General features: G+C 45.3%; 1 protein-coding gene across 2 annotated transcripts in view; it reads right to left on the bottom strand.

Annotated features, from left to right (window-relative positions):
- Positions 1 to 27704, bottom strand: part of ABCA1 (ATP binding cassette subfamily A member 1) — a 90248-nt gene that overhangs the window by 22109 nt on the left and 40435 nt on the right. For both annotated transcript variants that reach the window (XM_027714400.2, XM_027714402.2), the window contains exons 6-17: positions 24059 to 24180; positions 19770 to 19961; positions 12677 to 12763; positions 7923 to 8163; positions 7208 to 7347; positions 6855 to 6971; positions 3793 to 3981; positions 2735 to 2940; positions 2466 to 2642; positions 1713 to 1935; positions 1135 to 1356; positions 325 to 529 (exon numbers count right to left, since the gene is read on the bottom strand). In XM_027714400.2, the coding sequence (XP_027570201.1) occupies positions 325 to 529; positions 1135 to 1356; positions 1713 to 1935; positions 2466 to 2642; positions 2735 to 2940; positions 3793 to 3981; positions 6855 to 6971; positions 7208 to 7347; positions 7923 to 8163; positions 12677 to 12763; positions 19770 to 19961; positions 24059 to 24180 (2121 nt within the window). The remainder of the gene's footprint in view (positions 1 to 324; positions 530 to 1134; positions 1357 to 1712; positions 1936 to 2465; positions 2643 to 2734; positions 2941 to 3792; positions 3982 to 6854; positions 6972 to 7207; positions 7348 to 7922; positions 8164 to 12676; positions 12764 to 19769; positions 19962 to 24058; positions 24181 to 27704) is intronic.

The following is a 27704-nucleotide window of genomic DNA, read 5'->3' as shown; positions in this document are numbered from 1 at the left end:
CACATGTGGCACTGATACTCTTAAATTCTCCCTTGCAGCAGGGTCTGTGGACTCAGCAGTTCAGTGAAGGGAACAGCTGAAGTACAGCAAAGCTCCTGGTTAGCTCAGCCGTGGCCACAATGGGGCCACACTTCAGTGGTGGGCAACATTCACCACTAACAGCAAGCAACAGCTTTGCTGTGATGCTGGTCTGTAGTTTTCCTCCATGACCTTTCTGCAGCTCTGCTTAAAAACGGGCCAAATCTGCACCTTAGCAAGCGAGTAGGGTGAAAGGATTTATTTAGAAGCCTGAAGACACGACCCAACCTCAGAAGCACACCTCACCTGGGAAGACAGATTCGATGTACCAGGTCATGACTCCATATAGGAACGTATCAAAGAGCATCATGACGGCAGATGTGGTGATGCTAAAGCCATCTTCTTCCAATGGGCTCTCAAAGAAGTTGTCCCACTGAACACCAACACCCTGCTCCTCAAACAGTGCAAAGTACTCACAACCAAAGCCAAAGGCTACTGGAGAGAGCAGGCTCTGCAAATGGGAAGCACAAACACGCATTTGAGTTTTTCACATCTACTCTCCAACTAGGCAGCTCAGTTCTAGTACAAGGCTAAGGGACATCATCCCTGTGAAAAGTCAAAGTTCCAAGGAGCGTCACTGTATTTGCAGAGAGGGAATGGCATATTTGGTCTTGGTTCCAGCAAGTCCTGAAATCTCTGCTAGACCTCCCTCCAGAATTGATTGTTTCCCTCTCTTTTTCCCCTTCCTCTTTGGATTTTTATGCAAGGGAACAGGTCACTGACAGTCACCTTCTCCAGACAGGTAAGAAGTGCTGTGCAAAGGAAAGGCAGCTGCTTCCTTCAGCCTGCATATCTGGTGGTACAGCATCACAGCATACAGAGATCAAGGCAACTTAGTCCAGCCACATTGCTTCTACAACCAAAGCCAACAAAACCCTCCAGAACCTTCTAGCAGGTTCAGTGAACTGCTTCATTAAGCCCAGCCCTGGTAGTCTCTTACACTGGAAATTATCCTCCCATTGCCACTTTCCCCCTTCAAACAGAGTCCAGCTAGAGAGCTGCTGAGTGTCACACTGGTGGAGGCCCAGTACTCAGGATCGTTTCATCAAGACTTACCGCAAAAATCTTGAGTGAGAAGCTGATGTGGTCCTGCCAGGCAACACACAGCACGTAAGGCAGGTACAGGGTGAAATAGACAATGCCCCCACAGGCAGCTGCCAGGTTGGCCCTGGAGAACACTGTGCTGATGAGGAAGCACTGCAGGATGGTCACAACGGCGAAGATCGAGAGGAAAACAAACACCACACTAGGGTCGCTGTAAGGCAGCAGATTCCCCATCTGGCAGGAGAACAACAAGTGCATTAGGCTTTAAAAGGGCTCTCCAAGGCAGCTTTATTATAAGCAAGCCTACAAAGCTGCTGCTCAGGGGAAGCTGGGCTTCTTGCAATTTGCACAACAGCTTTCCCAGAAGTGGGGCAGTACCAGAGGCATCTTTTCAAGAGCACTGAATCTACTACATCCCCTCCTGCTGTTTTCAGCCACTCAGTCCTGTTTTGCTCCAGAACATTGTTCCCAAAAAGTGACTGGTCGACATACACCATTAACTCCTCCCCAGCATGTCAGTGCAGACCACTGCTTAAGCAGGCTCTAAAGGCTCTAGGGTCTGCTGCCACAGGAAAAACCAGACAACTCACCTTCAGGATCAGCACCAGCAGTCCTGCACTCATCAGGAGAGGGACGAGGCTGCTAATGAACCAGCTTAACCAAAGGATGCCATTGTCAAGTCCCATAATCCTCATTGTCTCTTTCAGCCGGGCTTCCTTCTCATACACAATGCCCTTAATTATCACAGCCACTGAATAGATCCAGGCTAGTGTCATGAAGAGGGGCATGGAGCGGCTCATGACACGCAGAAATCTGAGAAAGTGAAGGTAAAAGGGCCAGGAGAGCACAGTCAGAAACATCACTGAAACTGCAGTATCACTCAAGTATCAGAGCATGGTGACAGCCAGGGCTTCACTGCACACAGCAGCTGATGTGCAGAGCCTGACACAGGATCAGTGTGATCACCATGAGGTGAGGCTGATGGGTTTGGAGCACATTGCTAGTTAGGAGTGGGAGCTGGAGCTACAACTATGACTATGGAAGAGTGGGTGCAAAGACCTGCCTTGCCTGGGGACTGCACTGCTCTCAAGTGTCCTCTTTCCACTCTCCTGTGCATATGTGTCTGCTTTTTTCCCCATGGCTATTTTTGTTTGCATCAGGTGTGGAGATATGGTCACACCTCAGGAACGTACTTTGTACGCCCTAATTCCAGGGATTAGGAACACTATGGAGACTGCCTCCTCACTGATAATAGGGACATAAACCATGCCTGAGGAGTGACAAGAGCCCATGCCTCCCAAACTGCTCCCCCTGGGAGGTTTCAAAGCAGCCTGCATACATACATGTCATCCACATAACACGGGTAGGGCATCTGCTGCACATAAACTCCTGTCTTCTTCTCCGTGCCTGTCTGCACCCTGATGATAGCCTGTTCCACCACATCCTGCAGATAGGCAAAGCCTCCCCAGACATAGCGCATGTCCTCAAAGGGGTCAGCACGGGGACCAGGATCCCAGTACCTGCACCAAGGGAACAAGACCTTTCCATGAGAAATCTTCATCACCACATCTGTCATAGGAAATCATCCATCGGGCAGGATGTCAGGGCTCACCCATCCTTGATCTTGTTGGTCCTTTCCACATTATCAATGTCCATGCGTATCTTGTATTTCACATGTTGAGGGAGGTCTGTGCTGTCAGGAGCTATTTCATTGAAGACTATGCCAGCCCAGAACCTCCTTTGATCCAGAAGTTCCAAGGACTTGTTTATAAGACGGACTTCTGTGGCCACAGGCTCCAGTTTGTCCAAGTTGACACACTAGACAGGAGCAGAATTGGAAGCATTTACTGGATACATTACTAAACCAGAATGTACTGTGTTTACATTTGGGATGGAGGAAAAAAGGAGAACTCTGTAATGGTAATTCCATGCCCAAGGAAGAGACAGCATTGGACTATTTTGCTATGGGTTATAGTAGCCCAGCAAGTTGCAAGAGATGCCACTTCTGCCTGCTTGATGGTCACCTATTAGTGACAGATACCCCAGCAAAGGTATTTTCTGTACAAGAGGTTAGGTAGCACTAGCAGCATTACCTACAGGACCTCATCCAAGTATGAGTTTCCATACACAGTCTTAGTTCCTCTTCTGCCAATAAACCAGTCATTCAAAGCCTCTAAATATCATGGAGAGATCTGAAGGCTTTGGACCAGGTCCCTGACAGACCATGGCCTGTTTCTGTTTGCACTCATCTCCCAGGATGATCAGGTAACAAGCAGAACTAATTTTGTTACTCGCTGTCTTCCCTCAGTTTAAAGCAGCTGCTGGCTTCACTGTGGTCCCCAGCTAAACCCCAGACTAAAACAGGAGCTGTTACACTGCCAGAGACAGCAGCAACTCTCAAGTCACCCAAGAACAGGAGGGCAGGAAACCACACACAGGAGCCAAAGCAAAAGCTTCAAGAACAAGGCCTACAGCTAGGTCCCTACACCTATATTAGGCACCTGAATAAATGATAACTTTCTCATACGCTGTGTACTGAGCCCTGCTAACGCCTGGTAGCGCCCAGAAAATGGACTGAGGAACTTCCCTTTCCAGAACACCCCACTGCACGGGTGGAGATCAAGCTCCTGCCATCTCCCCAGCTTCTTTCTCACAGCAGCAGGATCTCACCTCCATGAAGCGGGAGATGGTCTGGATAGCCCGGTCTGTCTCATTGAAGGCATCCACCCAGGTATACACAGAGCCATCTTCTGCCCCAAAGTCCTCCGGATGGTTTGACAGGAAACGGGAAACGTCCTCCACTGTCCAGTTGGACGCCGGCAAGTGCAGGTCCCAGAGGGCTTTGCCTTTCAGCAGCGTCTGCAAATATTTCGTTTTCAAAGGAGAAGCACTTATGAGAATTAATGTTAGGTCTCCTCTCTCATAATGAAAACACGTGTTACCATGGAAAACACCTGTTAAAAAGGTGCAGGGAGAGGCCCCCTGTCATACTGGGAGAATCAGCACAGTGGGGTCCTTCCTCTCACTCTCCCATTGTGAAGGACATGCCTCCCCAGGTATAGCTACACCATCGGGCGTGCTTTGCAGGCTGGTTGGCTGCCTCCATGTCCTGCCACCCCCTCTCCCAAGGAGAGGGCAGCAGAGAGCCATGCACAGCTCTGCACCCTACAAATGCAAACCAGGGAAGAGGGAGGTGCGTGCTCAGCAGAAACCCACTCAGCTTATGCTGGTTGCCAAGCTTCTGCTCCTAGCTGGGATGGAGAGGGACTATGGCATGGAAGAAGGCTCAAGTGTCACGGTGCTGAGCAGAAATACCAGTACCAGAGGCCAGGTGATTTTCTTACATATTTTGCTATTGTGTCACCAGGGCTGGCTGAAGCAGTACCATGAGGTACTGCCTTTGTTCTCCTGGCTGGGACAGTGCTTTTTTCATCTCGTTTAACTTCAGTTTTCTGAGGACAGGCTATTGTGTGCTCAACACCTCACACAAGTGCAATTCCAGCCTGTCACTGAAGCAGACACCAGTCCAATGGGCAGACAATACAACCAGGCAGGAAGGGAGCATTAATTGCAAAGGACATAGTTGAACTGAAGTCAGGGAGATGAGGGGGAAAAAAAATTAAAAAAAGCCTGCACAAGAGAAAAAACTGCAAAAATCCATATGAATAAAAACAGGAAATGGATTTTCTGCCCCAAGAAAAAATGAAGCAGGGAGAGCTTCCCCATGCTCTGCTGTTACCCGCAAACCAGAAAGTAGTGGGTCACACACTTATAAAAACAGCACTGCAAAGTGGAGAAACAGAACAGACCAAGCTAGCAAAGGAAAACACACAAAAGGGAAATCCAAGCAAACAGGGATTGGATATGTTCTCTCTCTTCTCACTTGGCCTCCCAAGGTTAGCTTATGCCACCATCCCCAGCAGAAAGGACACCACACCTGCAGGGAAGTGGCTCAGCCTCATCTCATTCAGTGCCCATATAAAAGCTCCTTAACTCTAAGGGCACATATTGTCCTTCCTGAAGTGAGCAGCCACATTAGCATCAAGCTAGAAGTGGCAGAGATGGGCAAGCAAAGCACATTCCTGTACTTCAGCAGGAAGAAATATGCCAAAGAGATTGTGCAACCCAGAAAGTTGAAAGATGGTGACTGGTCAACCCAGCAGCATAGCAGCCTCAGTGGGTAAAAACCAGCAAAGGACCTACCTCCCTCTTGAAAGCACCCACAAACAGGCAACTGTGTTTCAGTTTATTCACTTGTTAAATCTGGAAAACATCTCTAAGACCACTGAGATCAAACTAAGTGATGTTCTCAAGTACCACAGCCAAGTGCCTTTTGAACACTTCTAGGGATGGTGATTCCACCACCTGGACAGCATGTTCTGATACCTGGCCACTCTTTCAGTGAAGAAATTTTTCCTGATATTTAATCTAAACCTTTCATGGCACAACTTGAAGTCCTTTTCTCTCATTCTTACTACCTGGGAAAAGAGACCAACCTCCACCTGGCTCCAGCTTTCTTTCAGGTAGTTGCAGAGAGCAATAAGGTCTCCCCAAGCCTCCTTTGCTCCAGAATAAACAACCCCAGCTTGCTCAGCTGGTCCTCACAAGACTTGTGCTCCAGTCCCTTCATCAGCTCTGTTGCCCTTCCTGGGAAATGCTCCAGCACCTCCATGTCCTCAAGGTGCAAATGATCCGCGCTGCACCTCTAAACTGAGTGGGATGCTGTCTGGGAGCTGCCTGGGCACTGACAGTGAAGTACTCTTGCTTGTGTGATCATCAATAGGTGACAACAAAGGAACTCCTGTTACTACACCAATACAGAAGAGAGATTGCTAGGAAGATCAAGAATTAACTCCCAGAGACAGCAGAGTTAACAAGCAACACAAAACAGGAAACCAGAAAAGCACAGGGCCCATTAAAAAAAACACCAAAACAAACAAAAAAAACCCACAAACATTCATTTTTCCCAGGACATGACTGCAAATCAAAGTTTTGGACCTTGACTTTCCACCTGAACTCTGCAACAAACTGTTCAGCTTACAGTTAGTGGCCACAGTTCTCACCTCCGATGCTACCCATCTACAGCACTAACTTTCATAAAGCCAAGAGAGCTACAGGAGGCTGACACTCCAGTATGTCACGTTCATGGGAAAGTACAACAGGACAGGTCATAGATTATTCAGCACAGCATTACACTGGAGTAAAAAAAGGAAAGAATTTCAAGGCTTTTAAGACCTGGGGAGGTCTCTGTGCACAAACAGCTGCACTGTGATACCCAACCAGCTGCCTCGCAGAGACCACTGGAAAAGCTCCTCTACAGTTGTCCCTCAGTTGCTCGACCCCAGTTTTACATTGCTGTGCTTCCAAAGACATCAGCACAGGGTGCAAAGCTCCACCCCTCAGAGCTGCACGTGAGGGATCATGGTGATGTACTCATAACTTGTTAGGGCAATGCTGTGGATGAAACAATCCATTTCCCAACAGAGGCAGATTAGAAACAGGTTTTAAACATCCACTACTCCCATTTGCAGGAGATTGTTACATGAAGGAAGGAATGTCAAGCATAATGCAGGACTAGTACAATCACAATCTGCTTCGAGAAGCGGTCTCATCCATACTATTTATCTGCCCAATCCAGCTCTGAAGGACCATGAAGTACCATCTAAAATAAATATTTGATCACTTATTGCAAAAAACAACAGTAGTGGTTCTGGCAAGGACAGCATACTGACCCGAACGAGATCCATTTCCTGACTACTTTCCATAAATGTCCAAATCTTTGGGCTTATCTCCTCCCACATTCCCCCGAGGTCACGAAACACACCCAGCTCCTGGAATGTCCTGTTCACCTGTCACAAAGAGGAGAGGAAGTTTATTTCCAAAATCTGGCAGAGACCCACTGTGGGCTGAGAGGGTGCATTGAGCCTTCAAGAGTAAGTGCATGGGAGGTGAGAGGCTAAGGAGGCCCTCCTTTTGCAGCCAGTCCTTTCTAGGCTTGTGTTTGGGCCCAATATAACTAGACCAGATCAGCTGCAGTCAGAGGACATAGCTTGTGCTACATATCAGAGGACAGGGCTATAGTTACCTCAGACATGACCTTCCTTACAGCTGGTGTGTCTGGAGTGTACAAGATCTTCCCAATCAGCAAGGGTTTCAAAGCCCTCCAGATAATCCTGGAAAGCGGGCTGGATTCCAGGTTCTTCATTAGCTCATTGCAGTAGGGTGCTGATTAAGAGAGCACAAGAGTGAGTGGCTGAAGAGGACAGTGACAACTGCAGAAGGCATAAACCCCACTAGTGTGGGCTTCAAGGACAGTCACAACTGAAAGCACAGCATTTTTCAGACACAAAACCCCTCCTCTACTACAAAGCTCTGCAAAAAGCCCCTTTCAGCCCAAGCCTGCCCAGTGAACACGGAGCAACCAGCTCGCCTCCATCATTAAGAGCCACAGTAGTAGTTCTGCAATGCTCTCAACAACCCCACTGCACTGCACAAGCAAAATCTGTCCCAAAAAGGACAGATTTCCAAAGGCTGCACATGACTGTGCTCCCTCTCCCCATGAAGGAAGCCCACTGCACAGCTTTCTGTGGACTCTCCAGAAGGGCCTTGGGAATTTCTGCATGTTGGCACCTTCACTGAACTTAAGGGCACGTGCAGGATGACATGCACATGCCTTTCTGAAACAACAGAGTATACTGCCCCTCAGGACCACCTGCTTTTGTCTGTGGAAGTTTGGGAAACACCAGTGGTGACAACCATGAAGTAGACGGGACCGTGGGCCACGCCACAGTTACACTTACTTGTGGAGTTATCATAGAAGTTAATTACATCATCTTCAGTGCTGTTGCCTCCAAACAGTGCTTTGTAATTGTTGTCCTCATACCAGTTAAGGGATTTAATTTTGAGCCCTCCACCTTCAGGGTGGCCGCACACGATGCGTGACACAGCCTGGTAGATCTGTGTAGAGGAGTCTGAGGCGTTCACGTTGGTCAGGAACATCACCTCTTGCCTCATGTCACTCCAGCTCCTCATAGTCAGCAACTGGAGGGGAAGAGGGTAGAAAAGAATGGAAGCAAGTACAGAACAGGATTAATGAAAGGAGAAGGTCTTGCCGTGCTCCTTCAAATCACACATCTGGTTTTGAACAGATGAGAATGCCCTTGAGCACAACACCAAGGGTAAGGACCAGGGATAACATTCCCCCCCTTCTACAGCAGGAGAATATAGAAGGAAGTCTCTTCTGTGCAAGCACTTGGAATGTATCCTTGCCAAGTTCTTTACTCTTGAGTTTTCTCCTCCAGTGCTTTGGGTGGTTCCTGCCCTCCCTGTCCTCTCACATGGAAGCTGCTTCTCCTCCCGGTTGCACAATGGCTCATGTTCCAGTGGAGTCCCCTCACAAGGACTGGTGGGGTGGGGTGCATTGAGTCAGAACAGGGATTAAAGGAACAACACACAGCTCAGGAGACACAGGCTGGGTGAGCTGCAGGCCACAGCAGTGTCACCTGGCACAATTCCATAGAGGTCAGCAAGCCTCCGCTGATTTACACCTGGCAGCCAGTTTGACCACTCAGATTGGTATCGCTTATCCCTGCCCCAGAAACTCCCTGTCCCATCGTCAACAGCATTCCCAGAAAATGCCTGAAAACAAGCCCTGCTGCAGCCTGGAGCCTGATTACAGCGCAAGCTGTGCATGCAGCCAGCCACAGCAAGGAGTCTTCTGCCCAGCTGATCTGGCACCAGGCTTGGGGTGACAACATACAACCAGCCAGGAAAATTGGTACCTCCAGACTCATTTGTCTGGCATAAGCCAGACAATGTGTCTGCAATGTGTCATGAATAAAAGCACCAGGCCCTCAGTCTGAGACACTCACTGCATTAATGTGGCCATACTTGGGTATGGCTAAGCTCACCACAAGAGGAAAAGCAACCCACTTCCCTGAGTACTTCATGCTACACTGGAGCATTGCTCTCAGACTCCTTGTCTCAAGACGCAAGAACAACACCTCTGTGACAGAGACAGTAAGTGGATGTTATGAAAAAACAAGAAAAAGGCAAGAATGTAGGATACTTTCCCCAAGTAACCTTCCACCTTCCATTTATTTTCAGTTCCAGGAACTTTTGTTTCCTAACCTTCAATGAATTTCTTCCATGATCAGCTCCTAGAGTTTTGAACATCCACAAGTGTTTAACATCCAACACATCACCGTATCACTCGAAAGAACCTTCTCTCCCCTTCCTTAATTTGGCTATGGTTAGCTCCCTTTGGTGTCTTTTTTGTGTGGTTTTTTTTGTTTTGTTTTGTTTTGTTTTTGTTTGTTTGTTTTACTGGAAGAGAGAGTTAACATTCCATTCCTATCTCTTTCATGTGCCACACAACTTCATAGGCCTCTGCCATATCCCCAGCTCGTCTCTTTTCCAAGCTGTCCAGTCTCATTCCCTTGTTCTTTGTGTGCAAGATATTCCACTTCTAAATGTCCTAACTGCCCTTTTCTGAATGTTTTTTTTCAATTCTGATATCCTTTTTTGGAGATTAAGGGCCTACATCTGTGTTCCATATCAAACGGTGAAAGGCTACATGGTTCTCTATCCCATTTTAAATGTTTTCCGGCATTTTAATTGATTTCTTGACTGCTACGAAATATCAGGTGACATTAACTTGGATGTTTTTACCATGCTGCCCAAAACAGCCACATGCACTAATAAAGGCAAGGAGAGCTGCTGAGACACCTATTTGTAACTGCTCATCAAGCTTCATTTTAGAAACAAACTTTAGATGCTGTGGTCCAACTGTTACCGTCTCTGAAAACGGGACGGAGTCAATCAAAGACCATTTGCCAATTTTGCTCACTGTGTATTGGTTCTGTCACCTTTGTTTAAAATGCAGGTAACCCAAGTCTAAGACAGCTGGTAAAGCCAGCCAGCAACAATGCTGAAAAGCAGCAGTGTGCTAGAACAACTCAGTCCAAGATCACCCAATGAAAGTGCACTCAAGAGTCTCTGGCCTTACAGTGGGAAGCAAACCTGACCCTTTGTGTTCATCTGCAGTGCTGTGCATCCTCTGGATGTGCCAACATCTGGACAAAAATTCTTTTATGCTAAACTACAGCTACTATGTGTCATCTACATGAGGAGCCTCTATTTTTAGCTGCCTAAAAACACATGACACACTGATCTGATGGAAGACAGCTGTGAGAACAGCTAAAGCCTGAGGATTCAGTACGTGTGTCCAGTGACTGGTTCAAGTGTGCTTTCATTTCCTCACTGCTGCCTTTGTCTGCACCCTGGTGCCACTCAAGCTGACTCCACAGGTTCAGGGTGACTGACAGGACCCTAGCATCATGGGACATTGATGGAAAAAAAGTGTCACATAACAGCCTTCGTCTGTTACACATGCTCATGTGGCCTTTCGGATTTGATGATTCCCTACCCAAGAGGCCAAGGCTGCGTTTCAGACGTGTTACAGTTTCAGAGTACAATTCAAAGAAACCCCTTAAGGAGTATTGATACTTTAGGCAAAACAGCTCATTTTAGCTCAGCAAAAAGTCAACTGCTTTAGCTAAGTACCACAAACTCCAAAATATGAGTAGCAAAGGTGCACAAATAGGAAGTGTAGTTAATTCCCATGAACACGTGAAGTGTTAATCATCTTACAGAGGGAGTACATTGGCAAATACATTTTTACATATAATGTTAAAACAGCCTGAGCAAGGAGCTTTGTTTCATCTTTGGCACCAGCAACTTCACAATTTACATGCAGAGTTGCTCTTTTTACACCACTGGAAACAAGCATCTCATGCATGAAGGGTTACTAAGCTATTTCTTTTCCCAGACATCAGACCTGGCTCTGTAAGTGTTTCTTAATAGTTGCCCTTGCTCTTGGTGTCTAATCTGCCTTCCTGGACCTTGATTTGAAGAGTTCAAGGACACATACCCAATCAACCCCCACACTCCAAGACAAATATTTTGTTCAGACCATTTTCTAATTAAAATTCCCTGCTAGAAAGGCTCCTAGACATGGCACAAACAATAGTTCTCTCAACCCCCTCAAGCTGCTGCCCTTTGAAACAAGGGAGCAAGTCCCTCCTTTTCACACAGAAATCCGCCTGACAGACAATAAGAAGTAACTTTCGGTCAAGCCATCTGGAGCAGCTCATATTGTACACAGGGCAAAAAGCTGCCTTTGTTTGCAGAGCAGTAGGGCAAAATAAAAGGTAGTCCTACCCAAAGCAGCTGCCAAGCAAAAGGCAAGTTACTGTGGGACGTTTTCGTCCACATCAGCAAACTGAGTATCACATGGTTTCAATTACTTTTAACCCAGACAAGAAAAAAACGCAAGCTGAAGTGACGTAACAGGAAACAGCTGTAATCAAACTCTGAAGGGCAGCCTCCCTGGTGGCAGCAAAAGCTCTGCCATGGTCGATCCTAGCTGAAGCTGATCCTGGAATAGTCTTAATTTTAATGCAAATGGGACTCAGCGGCAGGTTGGAGGACTCGGGGAAGGATGCGTGCCAGGAATTGTTGGCTGGCACGGCGCAGGCTCCCGGCAGCTGCCCCTCCGTGGGAGCGAGGCGCTCGCTAACCTGAAGTGACCCGCTCTTGTGCTTGCTCTCAGAGGTTACTGCCGTTCACAGCTGAGCTCTCCTGCTCTGATGCAGAAGACGGAAGACTAGCGAAGGGGAGGAGGAGGCGGCGGCATTGTTTAGCTTACTTGGAGGCTTACTTGGAGGCGGCGGCATTGTTTAGCTTAGATGGTTGTGATTTCTGCTCCAGGGAGAGAATGTTTTTGACTAATAGCAGCACTTCAAAGTCAGAGTCAGCCAAAAAAACTAGGATAAGTTTCTGGCTCAGCACCCCCCACCCCCCACCCCGCCAGATTTGGACTTCTGACTCACACTAAGGTACGCGGGGCTTTTTTTCTTGATCCATCGTTTCACCTGTAAAAACAAATACTTGCAGTCTCGAGAATGTCAATTTGGCTCTGCAAATCTCTGTTAATGTTTAGTGCTGTCATGTCGTTGTGCCGAGTGCCCCTCAAGACTGGAAAACAATCTCTGCCCCAAAAAGCTAGTTAGACAAAGAGGCAACAGCAGCCTACAGCTACCAGTTTAGATTAGAACAGCCACAACATCTTTTCCACATGCCATACCCTAACCGCACTCAAAAAACAGTAGATACAACCAAGTAATAACCCTGACATGGTTGGCAACCGAGTGAAGAAAAACAGAGTGAAAAGCCTCCACGTACAGCTTGTAAGGCACTGCTAGGCAGCAGATGTACTGCAAGGGCAACAGTTGTGCCACTGCTGAGAAGGCAAAACACTACAGAAAACATCTGAACTCCTGCTATGGTGTTTGTAACTTGGGAGTGCCAAGGGGTTGCAAAGAGAGCGCTGCCTGCACTGACACAGCTGTAGGATGGGCAAAGTTTTCAAAACAAGCCAGGGATTTGACTGAAGAGTTGTTTTAAGGACACCCGTGCCTCTGTGCTCCATGGCAGGCTAAGACAGCAACTTCATCACAATGGTAATGTGTTGTGACACAAAGGTGCTCCTTACCTCTTTAACAAGCTTCCCAATACTTTCTCTCAAAGTTTCCACAGTTTCTGATAGATCCCACAAGGAGGAATTGAAAGAAAGTTGTCTCTGCAGGAAGACAGAAAAAGAAACTAAAAGTTACTGCGAGGCACTAAGATTATTAAACTCTTACAAACATTCTTGTATAGAGTAGTAAGGACTGCTTACACAGCAACTTTCTTGATGGGGAAGGCAGAGCTGGCTTTCTGTGCAACCTTGAACTTAAAATACCTTGTCCATCTGCACCCTGCAATGTGATAGGATCACTCCTTTCCCTCCTCACGGGTTTAGGTACAGATGCCATAACCAGAACCATACCAATAAAACGTTATATGCATGCACACACACTTAACAGTGCAAAGGATGACTTGCATTCCAGATCACAAAGCAAGCACAGCGCGTGGACAGACCTGAAATCCTGCAAGCCAGTACTAAGAAGGGGATGTACAAAGTCAGTACAACAGAGGATATTGTCAAAATGATTTGGTAGGCACAAGTTTTCAGTGAGACTACACAGATACCAGCTCACATACAAAGAACTCCTTACTACAGTGTATATCAGCACTATTCAAGTCCCCCCATCGGGCCTTAATGTTTTTTATCTAAACCAGTGGCCTATTTAAAAACAACCAGTTTCCAGGAAACAGCTGACATGCACCATTCACCAAGAGCAAGACTGACAGGTTTCTGGAAGTGGAAGGCATAGCTTTCAGGAAATTATTTGCTCTAGCAGGGAGTTACACTGAAGACAACGCCTTGTTTCCAGTTGCTCTACATGTAACTAGCAGGCCTGGATTTTGGGCTGTGGGGTTCTTTTGCCCTTCTGTTCACATATCTGTATTATCATGCACAGAAACATTTGGACGCAATCTTTGTTTCAAGGGAATGAAGATTAAAGTAATTTCTTAAGATTTCACATTAGTAGCTACATGCTGTGGCATCTGAAAGCATACTGAAGTTACATTGTGACACATTGAACAGCCAAGCCCTTGATTCCAGCACACGACTTTTGAGCTGAATCTTTTCCTTTTCACATCTTTCCTGGAGTAACTCCTGGAAACAAAGCCTGGAGGCTTTCACTTATTCTAGTTGATCTGCTGGAGGCTGCTAAGACCTGGTCAGCATCAGCTGGTGTAAATGGGCACTGCTCTGCTGATCTGCTGGGACATTTAAGACTTAGATAATTTTTCTGAGTGCACAGTTAGTGTTCGCTCCAAAGCCAGTTGCTTTGGAGCCTTAAAGTTTGGATAAATAAACCCCACATCACTGGTGTAGAAGAAAAGCAATTCAAAATTCCCACAGGCTTAGACCTTCAAGACACATTTAAAGAAATTCAGTTAGCAGATACCAAAGCTACATATCTGCTCTAGCACTTTAGCAACGACTTGGAAGGTCCTAGGTTCCTGTATAACAATAGATGTGCTTGTTCTGCTCCATATACCTCAATCTACATAGTTCTGTGTTGCTCACTGCATTCAGAGGCGATTCAGGAACAGCGTGGATGAGGAAGAGTTTTCTGATGACACTAACTGATTCAGAGCAGTGAAGAGTCAAAATCCAATTGCAAAGCGATCAGTGAACAACTTCATGCTGACACACTTACAAAGTGCCAAACATAATTCGGTACTGCAAAGTACATAGGGAGAAGAACCTTAAGATACGCTTCTATGACTCTGAATGAGCTAGTGCCACTCAGAAAGGGAGATCTTAGAATTACAGTGATAAAACAGATTAACATCAATATAAATCCACACTGCAGTCCTGGTTCTCAAGAACTACGTGCAACTTTAGGTTCTCCATCTCTGAAGGAATAAAGGCCACAAGTGTGACTCAAGGCAAAAACGGTTTTCGTTGGAAGAACAATAGACCACAATTCTTCCAATGGGATCTGTAAGGACAAACACAGGTTATGAGAGGTCTGTAGAATTACAAGTGGGATGGAGAATGGAAACTGGGGATGATTGTTCACTGTGCCTCACATTACAGGACTGGAGGACTTCCAGTGAAATGACTAGTCTAAAACAAAACCAAAAGAAGCTTCTGCATATGCAACTTAGTCAAAATGGAAAAAAAAAAATCAGTAGCTATTATGCAATCCTGAGGGTATTGTGAGTTTGACAAAGGCTTAAAAGAACTCATTAAACATAAAAATCTTACCAAATGCTATTGAACACCAAGATCCTAGCAGTAGCTGACAAAGTCTGAGTTGCAAGCTACTGAAGAACAGGACTTTATACTGAGGAAATATTACATATTTGCCCCATGGCTGCATTCTGTCACATGCCTCCATTAAGGGCTATCACTCAATGACACTGAGCTTAACAAGACTTTGTCCTGACTCAGTATGTCAGCCTTAGGAGATTCAAGGAGATTGCAAACCTTACTCTGAAACATGAGGAGCAGCCAACCTATCCTTTCACACCACAGTACCCTGATTTTTCTTCCCTAACAAATTCACGTCACTTCAAGTTCATTTCTCACCATAACTTGCAATGGTACCATTGACATGGAGGAAATTTTATTTTCTTTACCACCTCTTGCATGCTAAAGCCCACTCAGGTAGCCTCTCACAAGTCATCTCCAGAGACAATGACAAAAGTCAGTCACAGAGGCCAGTCTTCTTCGAAGAGATGAGCGTGTCACTGATTTCCCTGCAATATAAAACTTTGTAGGGGCTCATTAAGTAGATCACTCCATAAATAAGAAACATCTAGATGGTTCAGGGCAGCTTCAGTAAGATTGGTCCTACTGTGAGGCTGGCTTTAGCAGGTGTCTGCACTACATCCTGGGGCTGAGGGGCAATGACTCATGTTCTGGTGAAGCACTGCAAAAACATCGACTGTCCATTCTAGGCACACAATGTGGAAAGACAAAGTTCTAGCAGGTTTTGAGCACAACTGCCCCGTATGATTGCTGTGTTAGTGTCTAGCAAGTCACTAGACTTGTCTTCTGGGGCAGCCAACATCATAATACTCTCGAGGCACAGAGTGCTCTGAGGGGACTTTGCTCGTACGTGCACGCTACAAGATTTAAAATAGTGAAAAATACTTGAGATGACTGGAGTTGACTGCACAATCAAGAAAAGCCTAGAATAAATCCACCTGAGACTTACTGGGGATGGAAAAATCCAATTTGCTAACATACATGAGAGTGCATGTGTTTAAAGTGTTGAAAAGTCATAACAAAATTCCACCAAAATTCAGTCTGCATCATACAGCTAACTGTTTCTGCTTCATAAAGACCACTCTGCCACATTTGCTTTGAAATAGTTATTGCAACTCCATACTGATCTCAGCAGAAACTTTTTACTGGCCTCTGCAGAAAAATCATGTGCTTTAAGCTTCTGCTTTTGTTTCCCAGAAGTCCCAAACTACTGCTGCTTAAAAGGATGATATCACTGGGCTTGACTGAAAACGCTCTCAAAAGAGCAAGGAAAGCCACAAGTTCAGTTGCAGCACATATTAACATTAAGAGACCTTTTCTAAAAGCCATTTATTATCTAACACTTGGTTCATGCTAACCTTTTGACAAAATACCACCCATATTACGAAGGGAGAAAAAACAACCGGATTTTCATGTGCTCACCCACACTCTTTCAAGGACCACTACAGTACACAAGCCACAACATATTTATGGCTTATTACTCACTGGAATTGAGTGTGGCAAAGCCCTTCTTAGGCAGTGCTGCAGAGATGAAATCCTACAGGACGAATTTGAATTGTCATTAAACCTTCCCCTCCCCCTCAAATCATATTCTAAACTGGGGAGAACTTGCAGAGGGAAATCTAAACAGGTATTTCTATGATTTAAGACAGTCAGAGGTGTCCCACTGGACTGCGTTGGGATGGGTGGGGACTTATTGCTCCTGCAAATCTTTCCCAAACTGTGTAGTTCTTCCATGGGACAACTGCTGCCCTACCACTGGGAGAAAGATGGAAAGGAAATTTGGAGTGCTTGCAACCTTACTGCTTCACTGTTGTTCTCAAACCTGCTTCTCCTACCTCAGTCCCACTCACTACACCCAGAGCACAAGGCAAACCCCAAAAAGAGAAGATGTGTCCGCATCTTGTACAACATGTCCCGTGTCCCACAGTACTTACTGTTGGTCAAAAGGCTTCAGAGAATGAATGCAGACTAAGACGTGGGATCAGGAAAGCTGATCCTCTGCCTTGCTGCCCTGCGATCACTTCCAGATATTTTGCTGGGTTTTGATCTAAACAGCCTGTCTCAAATAGGTTCTTACATAAAAAAAAAGAATAAGGAGACACCCTTTAACCCTCCTACTATGCCTCTATGTGCTTGGATCTGCTTTCTCATCCCACAGAGAAGGTTAAATAGAAGTAATACAAAGGATGAGTGACAGAGCTAGAAATCCTAGTGGAAAATTTTAATTAGAAGTTCTTCTTTGTTTTAACTGTACCGCTGCACTTGGGGCAACACTCAAGGTGTTCTGGATAGAACTGATGAGCAGGTATACAAAGTGCTTATTTTTTGCCTTTCTTTTTAAAAAAAAGTCCTTAACAGTGCTGTGGCATTTACAGCTCAAGCAATTCACCAAGCAAGCACTTTTCTTTTTTAAAGCCATAATTTGTTAATAATTACTGAGTTTTCAAGAGTTACCTAGAACACCTGTAGTTTCTCTGAGGCTTCAAACGCAGACACTTTAAGCCAGCAGGAGTCATCATCAGGGTCACAGGCCACACACACACTCCCTTATCACTGCACTCTCAATATTGCACCCTCCTCTTCATATTTCAGCACAAATGTTTGTGTAAGCACCCAGTCAGGTGCCTCTTGGATCAATTCCATGATGTAATTTACTGCCATCATCTTGTAGATGGAATAACAACAGGAATGCACAGGGACAGAAACAAGGAGGAGTTGAAGTCTTCAGGATTAAGACAGTTCAAGAAACCACAGCCACTTTACTGCGCACATATCTGAGGGGCTCAAACTCCTGGTTTACTATTCAAGCCCTTGGTGTTGAATTTACACAGTTCCTGCACACAGCTTCCAGTCCTTGTACTACCCTACTTGCACTAAGATGCTGCCACTCCATAAGTCACAAAATGGTGCAACCAGTGAAGCCCAGGTCCCATTACACAAACTAAAAACCTGCCTCCAAATTGCTGTTGTACCTGCACTTGACTTGGCTCTTACTCTACTTACTGAAATGACTTGCTGTGAAGTACATCAAAGAGATTAAGGGGAAAAAAAATTAATCTCTGGGCAAACTGTTGTTATTGGTTTACAGACTCTGTAGTAGATATGGTACAAGCTATCTTCAGTGTGCATGTCCAAGATTTGACACACAGTGCTTTCAATAAGCTGTGTCAAAAGCCTCCTTTGTTCACAAACAGAAAGTTCTCTCTTTGTTCAAAGATGTTACTGCAGGTCAGCGCACTTTTTGGTCTTTAGAGACACAAGTTTCAAACGTGTTGGTCGTGATCCTAGAGTTAATTTATTCACTTTGCCCGGACACATTGAAGCCAGTTAGTTTTTATTTCACTCACTGATGCATTACAGCAGTTTAACTAGATGGTACGCTGTGACATTTTTCTAAGAAAAAACTGTGGGCCTTTACCAGACAGTAACACACAGCAGGTTTAGAACTGCTGGCCTCTGTACTCCAGCTTTTTTTCCCTTTGTAGACAAGATAATGAGCCAGCTTCTCAGAAGTCCCCTACAATTGCACATAAATGTCTTAAATCTATATTGCTGTTGCCAAGTGGCACAGAGTGGTTTATGACTGCTTTATCTCACCAACAACCAACACAGACCTAATGGCACAGACACACTCAGTACCCACTTCTGTCAGCAATCCTGGGGGAATTTCCACAAATGAGAAAAGCAAAACTGAGTCTCCACAGGGCCCAGAAAGCCAATACTGAGTGGTACAACAGCTGGCTGTTTTCATCCTCTTCAGACCCCGAAATTCTAGCATCACTGAATGGCTTAAAGCAATATATGTATAGATGTGCACACATACATATAACTGAAGACAAGAAACTGCATACAGCCATTCCTCTCCAAAGAGCCCATCTTTGTTATGGGGACAGTTTTAGTGCTGTTACCTCATCTTTTCATGCTTATGATTATCTTATTCTTCCAGAAGGAAAGAAAAAATGCAGATGGAGGACACATGGAAAACAGAAGATGAGTTGTGGAGAGAAGTCACTGACCACTACATGCTGCACAGAAGACTCACATGATTCCAGTACTCGATAATGACCCTCTTTGACTGGGGACAAAGCCAAGCAAGGGGTACATGACTCTCAGTCCTGAAAGGCTCATCAAATCTGAAAACTCACACAGCCGAAGTGTTTATTTCTTCCACAGCAGACAACAGAATGTTTGTTTTAGTGGGTAACAGAGTGGGTTCTGTGGTCTGTTCTTCACTCTACTGTTGTTTCCAGCACTGAATTCCTCAGACTTCTGTATTTTCACAGATATTGTGGATCTGTAGCGAAACATCACTAGATTTTCCCAGATCAAGTCTGCTCCAGCCTCCAATTACCCTGTAAATAATGTATTTTCTTGAAGCTCAACGAATTCTTGATCCAGAACCCATTCAGTTGGTCAATTTTTGAAACAGGACTTTAAAACTTGACTCTAGTTTGTACGAATTAAACCTGTTTAAAGGTTGTGGCTTATCAGTGGGTGGAAACTTCTACTCTCAGTGGCCTCATGCTAAGGACAGAGGGTGATGGTTTTAGCACTCAGCACAAGATGGTCTAATATCCAGGCCCATTCCAGTCAAGACACAATATCTGACTAAAACACAGGGACAACCAAGAGCCTGTTTGTTACTATGCAGCATAAACACTTTCCTCTTGACAAACTGAACTGCAGACCACACACATTTATGCTCCACAAGTAGCAGACTGCAACAGGAAGGGTAAGAACGACAGGAAGAAGCAATGCTCTTCACACTCCAGTAATTAAGACAATCTTCTTTCTTACTGCCAATGAACAGTTCACTCTGGAAACATACGAATGAGTTCCTAGACTGAAAGCTCCGGAAAATGCCACTGTGTCAGTGACAGACTCTCACAGGCAGGACCAGTGAACTCACCTGAAGGGGCTTCAAAGGATTCAGGTTAGCACGGAAGGCTTGCTCAGCTGCATGGAGTTTTTCCTTTGACAAGGTGCAAATTAAGGCTTCAGAGTCCATGGCCACCGTCTGATTTTGGATTTTAAGATATTCGGATGACGTTGAGTTATTGCAGAGATCTCGCAATTGCATTCGATAACCAGACACAATGACCTAGAAAGGTGAGGAAGGCATGTCAGTCTCCCTTCAAATAAGACTCCAAGCAAAAAACTGGTTATTGCCTAGACAAAAGAAAACACTCATAACATTTCCAGATAGAGGTAAGAGGGCATTCTTCTCTACAGGTTGAGCAGCCCTGACTCATACACAACTCAGTTCCAAGAAAAACGTTTCCCCGCTGAAGAACATGGGAGAGAAGTCCTGGGGGAGGAAGGTCTCTCTTCACTTCTCCACAAACATGCACAGAGCAGCAGTGATCCTGTCCTCCACAGCAGCCATTTCCTCCAACCAAGGGTACATGCATTGCCTAACCTTCAGTCTTCTGGGAACTGAGCCACAGAGACAAAAACAAGGGTTGTGACTAGACACAAGTCTGGCAAATGTATGCGAAGGGCAAAAGACCTATGTCCCAAGCTCCTCAGACGTATCTGCCAGCCACATTTGCTGTGTAGTTCTGGATCAGAACCATCTTCTCCCTTAGCTCTGAAATCTCTTCACTAAGTGCTGAGACAAACCTTTTGCAGTGTTTTTGAGCAGATAACATATCAATGAAAAAAAGTTATCTTACTGGCTGCAACAGACGAGATAAGATTCTAGAGTCTTCCCTCACAGGCAAATTCTACTTAAGGTAATGGTTTGCTTGTCGATAATGTTTCTTAACCCACAAGTAACCACCTTATTAATGAAAGAAATTGATAAAATCCCTCTGTGTTACCATCAGACCCTTTCAGACCTTACAGCCTAGATTCTTCTAATCAGGGTAGTTACAGAATATAGGCTTGCTGAACAACAAACAGGTCCATGTCAAAAAAGCTGCACACTTCAGAAAGGTGATAAACAAGGAAAATGCAGAATCTACTACTGGCAAGAATTTTTTGTTTGCCATGGGGCTAGACAGAAGGAACAATTTTATTGTAAATGCACAGGTAACAATAGCTTTAGACTTCATTTCTTCTTTCTATTCTTTAATAATACCTGGCATGCATTGCCCAGTTTCCAGTAACAACTCAGGAGGATTGATCTACATCCCAGAAGAGTTACCAGCTCCTGAACAGTGCTGGTAAGTCTGAAAACTTTCTCATCTTTCAAAACCAAAGGGGTATCAACCATCTAGGGGAAAAAGCACATTATGTTCAGAAAACAAGCAAATGGAACTGACAGGAGAGGCAAAAGATTTTTAACGCAACACTTGTGCAAACATTTAACTCTGGTCTGTGTCCATATGCCAAAAATAGAATATTTCAGTGCTGCACACTCAGCTGAATAAATCAGCTCTCTCTCATCAAAAAGGCTGGACTTTTGAAAAATCTTGGAGGTTTTTTGGGGGATTTTTTTTCTTTTTTTTGTTGTTGTTGTTGGTTTGTTTTGGTTTGGTTTGGTTTTTTTGGACAGCAGAGATACTACCAGTGTTATAGCCGTTATAGCCATGTTGAAAAGGAGATATTCATAGGGTATGGAAATAACACTCCAGAGACCTGGAATTAGTCTAAACCAGCTTCCCTGCATGGACATATAGAAAACCAGTGTCTCCTAGTGTCTCAGCATTACCCACAAAAACTGAAGGTGACCAACCCTTCCACCATCCTGAGTATGCCCAACTATTTTCACTCAGATTTTAAACTCTTTTGGAGAGAAGCTGCCCCTTCCAAATGCTGAGGTCCACAGCACAAGACCTTAATTAAGGCTCTGCCCATCCACCCCAAACTAAAACACCCAGTCACGCTAAGCCAGCCGGTTCTCTAACCATCTGCAGTCATCTGAACTCATAGCATCTTCAACGGGCAAAAATACATCCTAAGTGACAGACTAAGTCCCCTAAGGACTCTCAAAATGCCAAGGTCGTGTTTGAAAGTAGTCACAGGTCACTGTTTTGTGTTCACAGGTCACATCATTCTCTCCTAGGACTGCGCCTGCTTCATGAAACAGGGAGATTTGCTCCAAGCAGAATATGCACTGGCCATTGTTATTCACTCCTCACTGCTATTCAATACATCATGCTGCAGCCCTGGCCCAGGACCTCACTGTGCCTCCAACTTTTTGGAGGGACAGGACCTACTCCTGCCTCCAAGCCACGTAAGAGCTGTCTGGCCACACCTGGACAACAGCAGCATATTAGACTTGGTTAGACAGCTGCCTGCCCACTGCTGATCCAGGAGCCTTCCAAATCCCTCAGCTGCCACTATTGGAGAAACAGTGTTGAGCCACTCTGCCCCAGGAAGCAACATGCCCATCAAGAGAAGGTTTTGGTGGCTTTTATCTATTTGCACCTATTTCAGCATGCTGGACACACAACCCAGCTTGGCACGTTGGAGCACTGTCATCACAGTAAGACCAGTGAACAGTCCCATCTCCTTGGTGACTTCAGTTCCTTACTTGCTAGCATATCATAACTTCCTGCCTTGTTGAACAACCCTAGGACACAAACAGACCACAGAAGGCAGCTATATTTCCTGTGAGAGGTTTGCATTCTCTGCATAGGCCCTTCTATATGACCCACCCATACAGAGACCTAATAACTGCTGCCTATTAATACTGAAGTCAGCTCAGCAGCGAGGTCAGATCTACAACCCAGATCTCCCACAAAATCAAAGGGGTCCATTTTGTGACTCAGATGAAGTCATTCTGCAGGAGGAGAGAGCTCTACATCTCTAGTTACCGTCTGTGTTAGAAAAGTGCTCAAAGAAAATCTGGTGGGCCACTGCTCTGCAGCTTACTGCCCTCTTGCCCTGTCAGCTCTCCCTGCCATCCCCGAGCACGAAACACTGTTAAGATTTAACAGCCTCACTCCCAGTGCCCTAGCAGAACGAGCTCAAGAATTACATAAACAAGAACGCAGCTTAAATCATTCAAGGAAGAACTAGATGATCAATCACCCCTTGACTGCCCTTCAGACATGTTATACAGATGAAAGCTAAGCTTTTTTCGCCTTCCACTGGCTTTGCCCTGTACAACCGATACAACGTGGCAGCCACGCAAGGTAAGTGTGAGAGCTGGATTTTTTGCATGCTTTAAAAGCCTCTCCACACCAGTTTAGGAAGAATGACTATGTTGCTGTTGCTGAAGTCTTCCAGCTATCATTCCAGAACCATCCGTACCATGATTCTGTCTTAATCTAGCTTGAATTTCAGGCAAATTAGTTTCAAATAAAACAAAACTTGCACCCTAAAACGAGTAAGAAATTTTTTCCACATTTTTTTTAGTAGAACATATCCTTAACTTACAGTATTAACTATCAAACTGCACTAAAACAGATGGCATAGTAGAATTTACTGAAGAACAACACAACTCGTGCAAAGCAGCACAGCATCTGTAACTACATGAAAACAAAGACTAAAAGGACTATTAATCCATCCCACTTCAATGAAAAGATCTGATACGGAGTTGGGAGGCAGAATGGATTTCCTTCTCCTTTTGCATATCATCTTTTGCAACGCCTCAAGAGAACCATGGGTCTCCTTTGAAGTCTCTTCTGACTTCTGCATTGGAAAGGATGCTGGTGGACTAATGCATCAAGACTAGCAAAAAACACGTTATGAACCTGACAATGGCAGACAGCCATCATAAGACAGGGGCTCTAGCCCACTGTCACCAATGGCTGTGTTTACGGCTCCATGGGAGCGCTCAGGAGTCTCATTTGATATCAGGACTCCTGTAGTACATAATATACAGTGTGTCTGTCTTGAAGAGTTGGCCACAAACCTAAAAGCATGCCTCCTTCTGCTGCACAGGACTATAAGGCACACAGAAACCCTGCTCCAGTCCAAGCTGAGTGACCGAACAGTTAGAACAGCACAAGCAACCTAATTAATGTTTTACTTACACTAAAAAAAAAGGAAAGAAGAAATTCAGTTTAGCCTGAGATCTCAGGCAGACCAAAACATTTGCCCATGTGTTCCCAGTGTCCTTTTACAGCTTACAATCAAATAAGACAGTAAATTGAGAGGGCAGGATGGAAGAGAGAAGCAGGGAATGCATTTTCCTCTGTGTTTGTACAACATCTATCTCAAAGGGTTTCTGCGCTGTGGATCTTGGCACTATGGCTAAACAAACAACAGACAAGCATTATGTTAGTGGTTGAAAGTGCTCTTTACCTGCTGGAGGTTGACCCCTGCATTCAGTAACTCCTCTACTGCAGATGATGGCATGGACACATTATGGTGGAGGAAGTCTGAGAATGTCTCATTGTCAACCAGGAAATCCCGAAGTTTCAAGTCTGGAAAGTGACAAAACAAGAAACGTTCTGGTCAGGGCAAAGCCAAAAGGAAACTCATGTGAGAGCTCTGAACAGGAAAAGCAAAGCTGACAAATGGAGGATAGGGAATTACACAAACCATGGCACAAAGGGAAAAGAGGAGCTGCTGGCAAAGTGTTGTGAAGCTTTGCAGACATCAGAAATGTCAATCTATGATGTCTTGACCTCAACCCCCTCTCCCCCACCCCCCAATGAAAAAAACCAAACAAACGAACAAACAAACAAACAAACCCCCACAAATTCAAAACTCCAACAAAAAAACCAACAACCCACCTTTAAAAACAGCTCCCTTTAACACCATTAGTTCAGCTCAATTTGCACATATGTACACAGAAGCAAGATACACCAAGCTTTCCCCTCATCTGGGCTGAAACCCAGCATTAGCACTTAATCCCTGTGTTGTTACAGAACATGAGACTGAGCTGGTGCATGGACCACCAAGGGATTTACCATCCCGCAGTCAATTATGTTAATAGTAAATGTACTCTACCACAAATTTCTAAGTCTGACATATACAGACACACAGGTATGATATAGAATTGCACAAAGATCTAGCAAACAATCTTAACCACTTGGAATTAAAAAAAAACATTTGCAGGATTTTTTCCAACTTCTCTCCCAAAAGCTTCACCTTCTCAAGCCATTGGTGTTTCACCTCCTGGCTTTAAAACAAATTCGTATCTTCACCACAGAAGAGGGGAACCATAGGGAAATTGTAATCCAAGCACACTACTGAAGTCACAAACCTGGACCTTAAGAAACTGACCCTCAAACACTGTTTTGGATTTTCGTCTTGCAGTTTGGGTTTGGTTACTTTTTTCAGTTGGGGGGAGGGGGGTAGTTTTGGTTTTTTGTTTGTTTGGGGGGTGTTTCTCTGTTGGGTTTTGGGGGTTTTGTTGGTTTGTTTGGTTGGTTTTTTGGTGTGTGGGGGTGGGTTTTTTGTTTGGTTTTCTCTTGGTTTTTTTCTTTCTTTTTGTTTTTTTCTGTTTTGGTTTTGTTATTTTCTTCAAGAGAGAGAGAACACTATTGCCTTCATGATGGTGCTAATAAAACCAAGACAGCAGGCTTGACCCCCCTATGGGCCTCACTTAAGAGCTGGACATGATGATCCCTGCGGGTCCCTTTCCACTCAGAATATTCTGTGATTCTGCAAACAAGCAGCGATGAGCAAAGCAGCTATGCCAGGAGGAGGCAGAGAGAGCAAGCACCACAGGATTTACCAGGGTGAAGATTTCCAGGCTGAGCTAAGACAAAACCAGCAAGGCTGTTTTTTTGTTGGGTTTTTTTTGTTTGTTTGTTTGTTTTACCACTCTAGGAAAGGAGGACTCACGCAGCCCAGAGCAAACAGTGGGGAAACAACGAGCCAGCCCTAAAGAGAAAGTAATGACATGGGAGAACTAAGAGTTTGCACTTCCCCCCTCGTCCTACAGAGAACAGCTGTACCAGGGGGACCGGTGGTTCGGGTGCCACTTCTGCTTCCCGGCCGGAGCCAGGCGGAGCAGCCGTCGGGGGGAGGAATAGAATCCACACGCTCCGCTCCTGCGGCACGAAGCGCGCGGGGTTACTGACGGTCATTGCTCCCTCATCCACATATCCAGTTACAAATTCCCCGCTGCCTTTTTTTGTTCCACGGCGAAAAAAAAGTAAAATCACCCGCCTCTGCTGAGGCGGCGCGGAGGTTACTCTGGGGCGAAAAAAGTTCCTCCCTCGCCCTCTCCTCTCTCTCTCTCTCTCTCTCTCTCCCCACGCAGCAGGACCCACTCGTGAACGTGCCGGGTCTGAGGCCGTGCAAACGCCCCACTGAGCCCCCCCCCCCCCCAAAAAAAAAAAAAAAAAAACCATCACCCCCCACTCCCAGCCCGGGGAAAGGCTGGTAAAAGAGCCGGCTCCTGCAATAACAAAAACGTCCTTTTCTTTCCAGCTGAAGCACCCTGCTTCGCCGTAGCTGGAGGAAAAATCCCCCCCCCCCCCCCCCCCCCCCGATTCCTTGGTTAATTATTCCTAAATGCGCCAAACTCCCTAAGCACTTCTGCAGCTTGTTTATTTTTTGGTGAGATCATCTACTGTTCAGAAACTCAGATGGACAAAGGGGTGGCTGGCTGAAAGCACACTGGCATGCAGAGATCAGATGTTTGCAAGCTTTTTCATTTAATCTGTCGCCATTTAAGATATTTTTCAAGCTTCTCTTAAAGGGCCACACACCTTTTTTTTAAAAAAAAAGGCAATGATTCCCCCACTTTTCTGTTTCCACAGTGTTTTGCTGCTTTGGGGTTTGCCGGGGCTATTTTGTTTGTGGGTTTGGTTTGGAGGTTTTTTTTGCCACATGGAAGCAGGATTTTCTTGGTCGGGGACATATTCTATAGGCAATTGCAGGAGAGCAACCTGAACTACACTGAGATTCCTGCTGGCCGGTCTATAATCATGAGGAGGAGTAACAAAGAGCCTGCCATCTTCCACAGCTATAATTAACCAGCCCAGCATTAACACAGCACTTATCCCCTGCCTTTTTTGTCATGCCTAGCATTTTCAGACTTGCTCAACATCAGAATTTGCTGAAAATCAAAGCTGCCTTCCAAGGAACGCCTACAAACATCTGAAGGAGTTTTCATCATCATTTGGAGGAAAACACGAAGGAAACAGAACATGAAGTTACCAAAACTGTGGGACAATGCTTGGATTCCAGCCAGCTGATCACGAACCCGTGCTCACTAACCCAAGGCCACACATGAAAGCTCTGCGAGACCAAGGAGCTAAATCCCAACACCACGATCCTGGCTGCAGTGCCCTAAGCAAACAGCTAGCCTTTTCTTACCATGCATTTTCCTCCCCCATCCCATGTGGTCCTACTTCCAGGACTTGTGGGTCAGTGTCTTATGCAACCCGTCTCAATCACAGAGGCACGAAAAACGACTTGCACATGAAACCACAGAAGAGCACCTAACACTGCAATATCTAAATTCCTTCCCAGGATAACTCAAAAAGTCAAGAGTTAATAAAGGCTTCCTCTTGAAAACAGCCATTCCCCTCCGACACAACCGCCTGCCCACTAGGACTTGAGGAAATACAAGAGGGCTATTTAAAAGAACTCCTCAAAAAATAGAAACAAAAGAAACAGGTGAGTTTTTTGAAGGCTAATACCAAGCTTACCTAATAATGCAAACACCTCGAGTGAAAGAACTCATTTTACCACCATGAGCCTACTACGGCAGTATTTTCCTGCCAAAAAAGTTCAGACACCCTATCAAGTAACTCAAACATGAGGCAAAATATGTCAGCTCAAACACGTTTTAACTCACACATCTCCCCAAGAGCATCCTTATGGTCAGCCCTTGCAAGCTGGTGGGCACAGAAAAATGCAGCTGCAGCATCCAGGCAGCACATCACAGAGCAGTCTCTCCACAGGCCTCCCGACAAAGACATGCAGCCTTTCCTTCCCTCTTGCCTTCATCTTCAAGGCAAAACCAAAGGAGCTGCAGTCCTGCAGC

This window comes from Pipra filicauda, unplaced genomic scaffold (assembly GCF_003945595.2).
Source record: "Pipra filicauda isolate LSUMZ 115617 unplaced genomic scaffold, ASM394559v2 scaffold441_size551697_pilon, whole genome shotgun sequence".
Lineage (NCBI taxonomy): Eukaryota > Metazoa > Chordata > Aves > Passeriformes > Pipridae > Pipra > Pipra filicauda.
Note: the sequence above shows the minus strand (reverse complement) of the source record. Positions and strands in the feature narration are given on the sequence as shown.